Consider the following 13,446-nt stretch of genomic DNA (forward strand, 5'->3'; position numbering starts at 1 on the left):
AGCCCCCTCTTGGCGGGGGGGGGGGGGGGGGGGCGGAGATTAAACTGGTGAAGGCCTGCAAAGCACGACGCCTGGCCCATAAGCCCGCAGTAAATGGCAGTGGTTTGGTTTGGTTTCGCAGCACCGGAGCAGAGCCCGCTGTCATTTCCAAATGTTCAGGTGTGCAGCAAAGCGAGTCCGTTATATATCCGTCCATTCCTTTCAGACGCCTTTCCCACGTAGCTGAGCGGGAAGCATCAAGCAGATCTCCCTCTGCTCCGCAGCAGGTCCTTCTTACTTCCGCAGGTTCCGTACAGTAGTGTGTTTATGTCAATCCCAAGCTCCCATTTCAGCCCCCAACACTTCCCTTTGGTAAGCGTCAGTGTGCTTACTCAAATCTTTTTTTTTTTTTTTTGTCTTTTTCCCGGGGGATATGGAGGTTCCCAGACTAGGGGTCTCATCAGAGCTGTAGCCACCAGCCTATATCAGAGCCACAGCAACGCAGGATCCGAGCCGCATCTGCAACCTACACCACAGCTCACAGCAACGCCGGATTCTTAACCCACTGAGCAAGGCCAGGGATCGAACCCGCAATCTCAGGGTTCCTAGTCAGATTCGTTAACCACTGCGCCACGACGGGAACTCCCTGGTTACTCAAATCTATGAGTCTGTTCCCATTTCGTGAATAAGGCTTTTGTATCATTCTTTATCAGCTGCCACATATTAGTGATCTCGTGTGGTATGTGTCCTCTGACTCAGTTCACTTAGTGCGATCCTCTCTAGATCCACCCGTTTGCTGTAAAGGGCATCACTTCCTTCTTTTTACGGCTGAGTAGTATTCCCTCGTATAGATGTACCACAGCTTCTTTATCCATTCTTCCGTTGATGGACATTTAGGTTGCTTCCATGTCTTGCACGTTGCCTTTCTTGAGGGTGGCCAGGGTGGGGCCCTGCTGGGAGCTTTGGGCAATGCCCAGGGGCTGGCAGCCAGATGATGGCAGAGGGGTCAGTGGGGCTCCTAGAGGGCCAGGGACCTGTGGGCAGCTGCCCTTCATGCCAGGCCCTGCGTTGAGCTATGAGCAGGCCACAGGGCGACCCCTCCAGGAGCAGCAGGAAATAGGTTCATACTCTGCTCCCCTCCCCAGACCTCTCCCAGCTACTGACCATCCTCTACTCAGATGAAGGCACAGCGGTCTCCCCGTCTTCCCTGAGCCCTGAGGCTCTGAGGCTCCTGACCCCCATGGGGCAATGTCCTTGAGCCTGGGCTTGGAGTTCGGGCCATTTGCTGATGTGCCCAGCTGCCCTGTCAGCATTCCTACCCTGCACACGCTGTGTCATTAACGCATGAACAGCTGACACCTTGGCGCCCCGCGAAGAGTTTGCGTGCATCGGCTCGTTTCACCAGTCCCCGTAAAGGCGGATGCTGTGGTTTCCTCATTTTATAAAGATGGACACCCAGTCACAAAGACGGGGGTGCCTTACCCAAGGCCACAACTGTTGAGTGCTGGAGGCAGGATCGCCCCCCAGGCAGCATGTCCCCAAACCGGGTCCTGGGCTCTCCGCCTCCGGAGGGCTGTTTCCAGGCCCCCAGTCCTGCTCCTTCTCTGCCGGGAATGAACGTTGGAGCTGGGTCAGGGCCTGCAGAAGTTCAGCCATTTGATGAGAACTTTCACAAAGGCGCACCAGTTTCCAGGGGTGGTTTCCTAGCAACCGAGAAGCTTTGCGAGCTCAAAATAATTGCCCGAGTCTCCAGTGATTCATTTCAAGCAGCCCTGTCCTTTTTGAAAAAAACAAAGCCCCATTGTCTCTACCTGAAAGCTGTCAGAGTTCTGCCTGGGCCCACACAGTCAAATGACAGGATGAATTTCAGAGAGGGGCTGCAAATCCACCTGAGGCGGGACTGTTAGGGGGACCAAAGTTAAAAATAAACATGGGAAGGAATCCGTTATTAAAATGCTGCAAAAAAGATGTCCACACACGCCAAACAGAGCTGTTTGGGGCCGTGACATTCGTTTTGCACACGTGTGATGCCTGGGAGAGCGTGTGCCTGACTGCATTATTTATAGACATGTCAAAGGAAAGCTAACTTCACCATTTGCCTTTGCAAATGTGCTTCATCACTCACTGCTCTGTTCAACAAGTGTTTTCGGAGCGCCCACGGTGTAAGTAGCACAGAGGCTAAGTGGCTCAGGGCAGAGTCGAAGCCTGGCTTCGATGGCAGCTGTGGATCTTGGGGACGTGACCCACCCTGGCTGAGCCTCAGTTTTCTCATCTGCAAAGTGTGCGGAGTGATGGTACCTCCCTTGTGGCGAGGTGGTGATTAAACAAGAAAGTCCGGGTGTTCCCTCTGTGTCTCAGCGGGTCACAGACCCAGCTAGGGTTTGATCCCTGGCCTCGTTCAATGGGTTAAGGATCCGGCTTTGCTGTGAGCTGGGATGTAGATTCCAGACACAGCTTGGATCCTGTGTGGCTGCGGCAGTGGCGGAGGCCAGCAGCTGTAGCTTCCATTCCACCCCTAGCCTGGGAACCTCCATATGCCGCAGGTGCGGCCCTAAATAAACAAAACAAAAACAAAAACACGAGAAAATCATTGCCTAAGTGGTCAGCACAGAGCCTGGAAGCCGGTTTGATGCCCTCATTGCTTTACCCGCCTCCGGTGACCCACTTTCAGTGAAGTCTTGGAGTCTTGACCAACCCTGGGGCCTGTCCCTGGGGGGAACAGAGGCAGCCCGTGTCCACGCTGAGAGGGAAGGGGCTTGAGGAGGAGTGGGGGATGGAGGGGGAGGGTGGGGAGGGGGAGGGTTTGCTGCAGGCTCACTGGGACCCCTGCCGCCGCCACCGAGGATGGTCTGGGGTCTGTGTGCCTCCCCGGGCCCCCTGACACCCTGGGCCAGAACCAGATTTGCTGCAGCCACGCAGGCTGGGAGGGCAGGACCCCGTTCATCACCAGCAGCCACTTTCCTGCTACTGGTAACTGGGTCCTGAACGGGTTTGAGAGATATCTCCGCTCCCTCTCGCATGCAGACCGGGTGCCGTGTCAGTCCAAGTGTCATGAGGTCGGTGCGTGACCCGAGCGAGGCCACCCCCACCTCTCCCCGGCTCTCAGGCCGGGAGAAGAATGTTGTATCCCCTCCAGTTACTCCCAGCAGCTGGGAATCAGGCACATGGCAGAGGAGGCTGGGAACCAGGGCTGTTCTTGGGGAGCCAGAGGTCCAGCCCAAGGTCAGGGCCGGAGAAGGACGCCTGCGGGGGATGAAGACAGAAAAAAGAGCAGCGCTGGTTCTTTCCCATGCTGTGCCTAAGCACCCTCCAGAGAAGCCCTGGCTTCTGCCTTCCAAAAAGACTTTTTCTTTTCTTTTCTTTTTTTTTAGGGCCGCACTCTTGGCACGTGGAACTTCCTGGGCTAGAGGTCGAATCAGAGCTGCAGCTGCCAGCCTACACCACAGCCACAGCAACGCAGGATCTGGGCCATGTCTGTGACCTGCACCACAGCTCATGGCCACGCCGGCTCCTTAACCCACTGAGGGAGGCGAGAGATCGAACCTACGTCCTCACGGATATCAGTTGGGTTCATTTCCCTGAGCCATGACGGGAACTCCCCAGAAAGACTTTTCTGTCGGAGGCAGCCAGAGTCCACTCCGTGAGCCGCCAGTGGGCCGTGCTGAGGATGACTGGATCTGTGCCCCCGCAGCGTGCCCCTTACATTTGGGTTATGAAATGATGACCCAGTGACAGCGAAGGCGGCGGGGAGGCAGGTTCTAGAGAGGAGTGGACACTCGGGAGGAGGGGCAGCCAGGGCCGAGGTCCTGGGTGTGCAGGTGCAGCCTGAGGGCAGGTGCAGGGGAGGCTGCAGGGGAGGTGAGGACACAGGTGGGGGGAGGGAGCTCCCACACAGACCCAGCTTTAGCCCGAGAGCGGCAAGCCTCCGAGTGGTGCTCGGTCCTGTGGGTGTCAAGTGCTCTGTTTGGGTGGGGACTTCGGACCCCCTACTGAGGGCAGGGACCCTTAAGGAGACTGAGTGGGAAGCGGGGGACTTTTGGCAAAACCAAACGCAACAAAACCCCCCACTTCTAAGGATAACAGGCAGAGACGAGGGAGTTGAAATAGGTAAAGACTGCGGGGTAGTTTTGTCCTGATATTTTATTATAAAAACATTGCCTTTTAAGGCAATCCTATTGTTTTTGCTCTTTTCTAAGAGCAACAGCTGTAGTTCCCATCTTGGCTTAGCTCCCATCCATCATGGGTTAAGAACCCGACTAGTATCCATGAGGATGCAGGTTCAATCCCTGGCCTTGCTCAGTGGGTTAAGGATGTGGCATTGCCATGAGCTGTGGTGTAGGTCAGCAGGACGCGGCTCGGATCCTGTGTTGCTGTGGCTGTGGTGTAGCCTGGCAGCTATAGCTCTGATTCGACCCCTAGCCTGAAACTTCCATATGCCGCAGCTGCAGCCCTAAAAAGACTAATAATAATAATAATAAATGAAAAAATAAAGTAACAACTGTGTATGTTTCATTTTTTCGTCCTTTCATTTCATATGTAATCTATACCCCACTTCTGCCCCCATTTGCAGAAAGGGTTTGAGACCTGTGGGAATTTCCACCTGTCAAGGGCACTTGTCACAACGCTGATCTCTCCGAGCCCGTGTCCCAGGAGGGCCCCTCTCCTCCTTGCTCAGCACTACCATAAACGTGTCCTTCGGTTTCGGCTACGGAGAAAGGACTTCAAATTATTACAGAGCTGGGAGGAACCGGCCAGGCAGGGGGTCAGCAGAGTGGCTTGAGTCCCAACTCCGTCAAGCCTAGGCTGTATAGGAGTTCCTGCTGTGGCACAGTGGGTTAAAGATCTGGTGTTGCTGCAGCTGCAGCCCAGATCCGATCCCTGGCCTGGGAACTTTCATATGACGCAGATGAGGCAAAAACAAAAGCAAAAACAAAAACTAGGCCATGTGAGCTGGTCAAGAACCCTATCTGGCCCCATTTCATCTCTGTATGAGTTTCCTGTGGCCGCTGTAACACATTACCACAAACTTAGTGACCCAAAGCAGTACAATGGATCATCTTGCTGTTCTGGAGGTCAGGCTCTGAGACGGGTCTCACTGAGCCAAGGTCAAGGTGAAAACGCCCAGGCAGGGCTTTAAGGGAGAATCCATCCCTGGCCTTTTCCAGTTTCTAGAGGTGCCTGAATTCCCTGGCTTCTTCCTCCATCCTCACTCTCTCTGACCCTACCCTCCTGCCTCTCTTCTAAGGACCCTTGTTTGTTTCGTTTGTTTGTCTTTGTCTTTTTAGGGCTGCACCTGCGGCATATGGAGGTTCCCAGGCTAGGGGTCTAACATCAGAGCTACAGCTGCTGGCCTACGCCACAGCCACAGCCACGCCAGATCTGAGCCTCGTCTGCGACCTACACCGCAGCTCACGGCAACGCCAGATCCTTAACCCACTGAGCGAGGCCAGGGATCAAACCCGCAGCCTCATGGTTCCTAGTTGGATTCATTTCCACTGCGCCACGATGGGAACTCCTAAGGACCCTTGTGATTACATTGGGCCTATGGGATAATCCAAAATATCTCTCCCTGCAAAACCCTTAACCCACCTGCAAAGTCCCCGTTGCCTTGTCTAGGGGATCAGCACATGGGCACCTCTGGGGCCATTGTTCTGCCTCCCGCAACTTCAAAATGGAAATGATTCCACCTGTTCCGTTCACGGCTGCAGCCCCCGGACCCGAGAAGAGCACAGCACGAGGACAAAGCAGCACTGGTCCCCGCGGAGACCCGCCGTTGGCGGTGCACCCAGGGCTTGGTCCAGAGGTTTGCACGTGCGCAGGGAGCTGCTGTGGATTTAACCCTGACGCCCGGACGTGCAGGTTGCGAGTGGGATGGTTAAAGGATTCGGTTCAAGAAAGACACGCTCGGGCTTGGTGGGCAACTTTGAAATAGGCCTCTGCAGAAGTCTGAGCTTTGAAGGTACATGACGTATGATCTGAATATAGGAATGGAATTGGGTAAAAAAAGCCAAAAAGCAAAAAACAAACCAAAAAAACCACAGAAAAGAGCATTTGAATTGTTGAGCATTGAAGAACTGGTCCTTAGCAGCCTGCCCACAAGGCGAGGGCAGGCTTTCTGAGTCTGCTCTCTGTCCGCCCAGAAGAGGGACAGTGCAGGGTCCATGACAGAATCCCCCTGGGGGGAGCTCAGAAGCGGGTCTCACCGCCCTGCGTGGGAAAACTCTGGTGCCAACCCCTCTCCAGCCTCCGGGTCTTCCAGGAGCAGCACAAATGCTATGATGGCTTCAGGAAGCATGGAGAGAGCTCCTGCTCCCCCCTCCCCGCCCCAGAGGATGAAGGCCGGGTGTGGACAGCTGGCTGCCTCTGCAGGGCAGGTCCGGGGGCGGCCCCGCTGGGCAGTGTCCCGAAAAGGGATTTTAGGCCCCAGGAGAAGGGTGGTTTCTTCGAGGCTCTGCAAAAGGGACAGACTCGGTTCCACCCCAGTTTGGCCTCCCAGCTTGGCCTCCTCCGGGTCCTGTGACGTGGGGCAAGTCCGCACTAAATAAACGTGACCTTTGAACGATTCTCACATGTGAAATGTCGGGGGGCGGGGTCATGGACCCTGGTTCCGAGCACCCAAGGGCCTCACGCCAACGGGGCGCCAGTCCCGCTGTGGTGCTCAGGGACCTTGGCCCTTCCCGCCTTGCAGAGGGCCGGGGTCGGCTCCCCGAAGCAGGAGTCTTTTCCCCGCTGTGGTCTGACCTCGGCACATCCCTCCCTGCGCCTACCACCTGCTCCTGGGCCGGGCAGGCTGTGGCCTGTTCATCAACAGGAAAGGAGGTGCAGGCAGGCCGGGGATCCTCGGACCCCAGGGGCCAAGGGCATTCTATTGTTTACGGCTCCATGGAAGCTGTGCAAAGAAGCAGTCTCTAGCACCAAAGGGCTGCAGCGGCCAGGTCAGCAGGGCAGGGGGACGGCCTTTCCGCTGTCTCTTCTCTCGCCCACACTGTGCCTTAAGGGACCCCCAGACCCACTGGCCAGAGCTCAGCCCTGACTTTACCAGGCGACTGGCTTCTAAGCCAAAGGGGCTCCAGCTGCCTGCAGGACAGAGGCTCAGTTCCAGCCTTTGGACCCCAGGCTCTTAGCCTCTGGAAGCCCCTGGCGAAGCTGGAGGTGGAAGTCTCCCTCCCAGCGCTCCAGACCCAATCCCTCCCCTTGCTGTCAACACGGACCACCCCCACCCTCCCAGAAGCCTTCCGGACCCCGCCCCCCCCCCCAGGCTGACGTTCCTCCCTCTCTGGGCCCCCATGGCACTTCCTGTGTCCCAGGGCAGGAGGGCGCATCTGACTCTGACTCCTGGAATTTTCCTGACGGTGAGACAGGCGTTTGACTCAAACTGCGGAATTGCAGCATCTGCACAGCATCACTGGGCGATAAATATTTGTCTGGACGCAATCAAAGCTCATCAGTTAAGTTAAACAAGGAGTGTTTTGGATGCGAAATCATAGGTATTAGCCAGCCTTTTCTGGACACGTAGTCATGAGGAACTGAACCGGTGACATAGGGCTGTGTGTCCTGGGGGCCTGGTTGGGGGGCGGTCAGACAGAGCATCACCCAACACCGTGCCCCCTGTTTGGATTAAGTCACTCCCAGCAGTTTCAATCAGCTAAACCTGGTTATATTCGCAAAGGTTTAAGTTTTTAAAAGCGAGAAGGGCCACTTGTCGAGTAAGGGCCTGTTAAGGATCTGAATTTGCTCTGAGGTTCCATGAATGTTTACCTCAGGCTACAAGAGTCACAAATGGGAGTTCCCGTCGTGGCGCAGTGGTTAACGAACCTGACTAGGAACCATGAGGTTGCGGGTTCGAGCCCTGGCCTCGCTCAGCGGGTTGAGGATCCCGAGCTGTCGTGAGCTGTGGTGTAGGTTGCAACGTGGCTCAGATCCCAGCGTTGCTGTGGCTCTGGTGCAGGCCGGCAGCTGCCACTCCGATTCAACCCCTAGCCTGGGAACCTCCATATGCCGCGGGAGCGGCCCTAGAAAAGGCAAAGTGACCAAAAAAAAAAAAAAAAAAGTCGCAAATGTTTACTGAGTGTTTACTAGTGCCTGATACTCTTGTGCCCTCCCCCCCCCACAATAAAATTAGTTTAATTCAAAAAACAACCAACAGGCAGGTCCTGTTACAGCCCCAATTTACAGAAGAGGCACCTGAGGCCTGGAAAGCATGGACCTGCTCAAGGTCACACAGCTGGGAGAGCAGCTGGCTGGCCTCCTGTTCTCATTGGCTGTGTCTGTTGCACCTGAACTCACTGAGACCAGTTTGACAGTGGAGTTCTGCACTACATTCGGTTTTTGTTTTTTGGGTTTTTTTCATCTTTTGTCTTTCTAGGGCCGCATATGGAGGTTCCCAGGCTAGAGGTCTAATCAGAGCTGTAGCTGCTGCCCTACACCACAGCTCACGGCAACACTGGATCCTTAACCCACTGAGCGAGGCCAGGGATCAAACCTGTGTCCTCATGGTTCCTAGTCGGATTTGTTTCCACTGCGCCACGGCGAGACCTCCACATTCGGTTTTTTAAAAAAGGGTTTCATTGGTAAGTAATTTGGAAAACCACTGACCCAGCCCGGAACTTCCCATTTTACAGATGGGACCCTGGGACCTGTGAGGCCACACCACCCCCGAGAAGGCGTGGCTCTGCTGCCGAGTCACAGCGGGGTGGCCCAGGGGACAGGGCATGGGCAGCTCTGGGTCTAATCCTGGCTCTGTCACTCCCATTCAGTGTGTGACCACCTCCCCAACCCCGTTCCCTCTTCTGTGGTCAGGGTGGTCCCAGTACCGCCCCCCGCAGGGTCAGGGGTCACCACATTCACTCAGGGAGCCAGGACGCTTCCCTGCCCCCTGGACAACCGGGGGTGGCATCTGGGAGGCAGAGCTGAACTGTGAAGGCATTTCATGGCTTCACAAATCTCCAGATCAGAGGGAGGTGGGTGGGAGCTGACTTTAACCTCATCTCATTACCCGGGCAGCAACCGGGAAGCACACTTCCAGTAGCGAGGGGCCCTGCCCTTCCGAGCTCCTCCCCCAGGCGGCCTGCAGGCAGCCGCACCAAGCAGGAGGGCAAAACGGAAAGAGTTAACGGTGCGGAAACACAGCTGCCACCTGCCGAGGTGAGACGTCTTCCAAACACCCTGAACCATCTCCAAACCACAAAAGAACGTGTGAGTGAGTCCAGGTTTCCTGCCTACAGTGAAGAGGTGGACGGGCTGCTCACCAGGTGGGTGCCAGGCTGTCTTCCACCTCAAGAAGGAAACCAAGACCAGAGGGCTCCAGACAGACAGGCACCCTCACCCGGGGCGGGTGCCAAGGTTGCTGGGGGTGCCCCCAATCCCGGATATGAGTTCAAGTTCTGAAGCTAATTCTATGGAATTATCACTGTCCATCGCTGATACAGGACACGGCTTTACAAACACGTTGAAGGAGCTGGCACCTTGTGGACCACGAATGGCCACGTGCCTTCTCAGTAGTGATCTGAGTCTCACAATGTCACGACCACTGGGACCCTGGACTAATGGTGTTGGGTGGCTCGCTAGGAATCAGTTCTGCTCTTTGTGGGGTTTTTGGTGGTTTTTTTTGCTTTTTTTTCTTTTCAGGGCTGCACCTGCGACCTATGGAGGTTCCCAGGCTTGGGTTTGAACGGGAGCTTCCGCTGCCGGCCCATGCCACAGCCAAAGCAACCCCAGATCTGAGCTGCACCTGTGACCTGTGCTGCAGCTCACGGCAACACCAGATCCTTAACCCAGCGAGTGAGGTCAGGGATCAGATCTGCATCCTCATGGATGCATGTCATGTTCTTAACCCACTGAGCCACAACGGGAGCTCCCAGTTCTGCTCTGTGACTCAAACTGCACTTGTAGATAATGCAAGTATATACCCCCACTGATTCTCACGCATGTACAAGAGAAGACACCTAAATAAAGAGAAGGACAGCAGAGAGTGGACTTCAAAGGTTTTTATTTCAGCTGCTTCAGGGCCTTGACTTTCTGCTTTCTGGCATTGAACGTGGCCAAACTTTTCTGAGCACTGGGCAGGGATGCCCAGGTTCCTGCTAATTCCTAATCCCAGTGGATTCAGGTGAGACCCTCACAAAGTCACACCACCCACCAGGTGGGAGAGCCTTGAGGTGGGCAGGCTGTGGGATACAGGGTTCAGGGCTTCTGCGGGCATGGCCTTTGATCTTAGAATCGGGGGGCGGGGGGCACGCGGGGGTGCTGGTCACGGGACAGAGCCACTCTGCAGGCCCCCAGGATCAGCAAACAGCTGTCAAGGCTTAGCAGCAACCAAATAAATAAGAAATGCTATGGTTGAGTTTACACAGCAGCACTACTGGTTCTTGAAAAAAACAAACCCAAAAGAAGTAAATGAGGGGCCAGGGGGTGCGTGGAGGCAGTGGGGGAGGGAGGACAGCTTCGGTAAAGTGCTTTTTGGGCACAGGAACCCTCTGGCCTGGCGCTCCAGCTGCACGTGGAGAGGTGGGACTGCGGGTGGAGGCTGCGCATGCAATTTCTAACCTCGCTAGGCATTCAGGGAGGACAGAGCTAAAGCAGCCAGCCCTCCATGGAGGTGTGCGCAGACTCAGGTGACGAAGGGTCTCCGAAGCCCTGCGTTTGCACACATGTGCAGGCACACACACACACACACACACACGCACGCACAGGGGTTAGTGTTGCATTGCCTGGCTGGGGCCACATGGGGGACGTCCTGGCAGCCACGTGCACCGGCGGTGGCCGGACGCATCCTCAGGCTGCGGACAGGAAGGGGAAGAAGAAGAAGTCGAAGGCGAACTTGACGGCGGCGTGCGCGGTGCTGCGCCAGTCCCGCTCCAGCTTGACGTGCCGCCGGGCCGGCGAGAGCTGCGCCATGCAGTTGAGGCAGCTGATGGCCTTGAGCTCGAAGACGGGCCACTTGCTGCCCAGGCGGCCCTCGAGGATGGTGCTGAACTCGATGACGCTGCCCTGGCGCAGGTGCAGCAGCACGTCCTTGAACTCGCTGCTGGCCCGCAGCACGATGTCCTTGGTGACGTCGTCCTCCTCGGGGCTGCGGGAGCCGTTGGCGCCGCTGTAGGGCATGCCCACGGTGATCTCGAACTTGTACCGGTCGAACTTCTTGATGTGGCAGGGGTGCTTGGCCAGGAGCTTGAGGCGGCAGAGCTCCTCCTCGGCCGTGGACGCGTTGCCGGGGCTGCACGACGGGTAGGGCTCGCCGTAGAGGCAGCGCATCCAGTCGCCCACGAAGAACGGGAGCATGTTGATGGCCGCCTCGGCGCTGTTGTCAATCTCGGTCACGCGGACGTACTTGAAGCGGCCGGTCCACGTGACCCTGTGGCCCTCCAGGTGGCTGCACAGGATCTGGGTGCGGGCCATGTTGGTGGCCTTCCAGGCCCGCGGGCCGCACAGGAAGCCGTACTGCGGCCAGGTCAGCGTGGAGTTGTACACCTTCATGCCCTCCGAGCGGTACACGTAGAACCAGCAGAAGAGCACGATGGCCGAGAGCCACACCAGGATGAGCTTGACCACGGAGCTGCGCGTCAGCGAGCGGACTGTGCCCAGCACGGAGAAGCGGGCCCGGGTCCACCAGCGCAGCAGCAGCGGGATGCTGCAGACGGCCGTGGTGACCGCGATCTTGGTGAGCTCCAGCGACACGAACCAGCGGGCGAACTGCACCGCGCCCATCAGCGCCAGGCCGGCCGCCAGCACGGGCAGGGCGAAGAGGAAGAGCACGTAGCCGACGGACGCGCGCACCAGCCCCAGGCCGCTGGACTCGAGCAGGAGCACCACGGAGAGCTCGCACCACATGAAGCAGACCAGGTAAGGGACCAGGTAGCAGTAGGTGCCCTTGAAGTCCCGCAGCCGGGCCAGGCGGAAGAAGACGTAGAGCAGGTGGACGTAGAGCAGGCAGGGGAGGCTGACGTTGAGGACGACGAGGGGGCCGAGGGGCACCGCCAGGAAGGTCTGGCCCAGGAGCTTCAGGAGCGGCCAGTCCACGGGCAGCGTGGGCAGGAGGGAGAGCAGGCCGGCCGCCACCTCGGTCACCAGGGCCCTCCGGGTGTAGGGCTCGGCCGAGGCGCTGAGGCTCACGTAGCTGGTGACGGTGAAGAAGACGGACACCACGGCCAGCTCCGAGCAGGGGATGCAGTCCTTGCTGGCGACGGGGAAGGAGAAGATGAGGAAGACGACGGACAGCAGGAAGTGGACGTAGGGCTCCAGGTGGTTCCAGCTGAAGTTGCCCTCGGCCTGCTCCACGTCCAGGTTGGGCTCGAAGCGCAGGAGCAGGCTGGTGAGCGCGCGGAAGCTCTCCCAGGCCTTGCTGTCCTGGAAGACCTTGAGGGTGCAGATCACCATGGAGACGAAGGCCAGGTAGAAGACCACCAGGGGCACGACGACGGCGAAGAAGTCGATGGTGAGGTTGCTGATGATGAAGAAGAAGACCAGGGCGTTGATGTGGTGGGTGGGCACCAGGGTGGACAGCCAGTGCAGGCCCGCCCGGGACGCCACGTCGATCAGGTACTCCTTCAGCTCTATGATCACGTGCAGGGGGTACTTGACCACCTGGGAGGAGGGGGAGACAAAGACGGGGGGCGTTGGAGGCCGGCCAGGGCGGGACCCCCGACCCCTGCTGTGTCACTGCTCCCGGTCAGCGCCCGCCTCGGCCCGGGGTCTGGGCAAAGCGAACAATTCACCTGCTGTTTCCCACGGCCGGGCCCTTGGTCTGCGAGGTCCGCCCCACCCGTGACGACTTCTCCAGGTGGTGACGCTCCATGAGGTCCCCACGAACCTTTCCCGGATGCCACCCAATCCCGCCCACCTTCCACCAGGGTTTCCAGACTCATGGGTGCTGGCCTCCCCTGTGAGACCCCGGGCGCCTGGAGGAGCCACCCAGCCCCCTTCCCTCCCACAGGGTCTCGTACTTGCAGAGATGTCAGCCCTGGGCGGCTTGGTCTCAGCCACCCCTGTGGTGAGGACATCACCTCCCCAGCCTCTGCCACCCCCGACCCCCCCCACCCACCCATGGGGAGAGGAACGGCTGCTTTACAAGCCTGCCCTGGGCTCTGACCATCCCAGGAGCGGAAGGGACACCAGAGAGCTCGGTGCCCACATGAATGGAGGACAGTTCAGCTACAACGGGGCCAATGCGATGTTTTCAGGGCGGCAGGAGGCCCAACACCAGCCACACCTGCCACCTGCACCCGGACCCCTGTACACCTGGCTGCTCAGGACACACAACCCCCATGGCCGCATTCGAAGGCAGCCTCCCACCCCCCCAAGTCTGTATGGGGTACAAAGGGCGGCACAACGGAAGACAGATGAGGGGCTGTGAGGGAGGCAAGTTGGGGAGCAGCCTTGGAGCGGGGGGGTCCTGCCATCCAGGCTGGCCTGGACCTCTGTGCAGACTCCCCGAGGTATCCGCCCCTCCAGGGCTCAGGGCAGACGAGA

The 13,446-nt window shown here is 57.8% G+C and overlaps 1 protein-coding gene across 5 annotated transcripts in view; it reads right to left on the minus strand.

Annotated features, from left to right (window-relative positions):
• Nucleotides 1-9,950: 9,950 nt before the first annotated feature.
• The window catches only part of WFS1 (wolframin ER transmembrane glycoprotein), a 29,976-nt gene continuing 26,480 nt past the window's right edge, over nucleotides 9,951-13,446 (minus strand). For all 5 annotated transcript variants that reach the window (XM_084971486.1, XM_084971489.1, XM_084971490.1 and 2 more), the window contains one exon: nucleotides 9,951-12,561. In XM_084971486.1, coding sequence (XP_084827612.1) covers nucleotides 10,753-12,561 — 1,809 coding nt within the window. In that variant the 3' untranslated portion in view covers nucleotides 9,951-10,752. The remainder of the gene's footprint in view (nucleotides 12,562-13,446) is intronic.

The sequence above is a fragment of the Sus scrofa genome, chromosome 8 (assembly GCF_054392235.1).
Source record: "Sus scrofa isolate SSC_HxYL_T2T_F1_AM1 chromosome 8, Sscrofa_HxYL_maternal_Yorkshire_Landrace_v2.0, whole genome shotgun sequence".
Lineage (NCBI taxonomy): Eukaryota > Metazoa > Chordata > Mammalia > Artiodactyla > Suidae > Sus > Sus scrofa.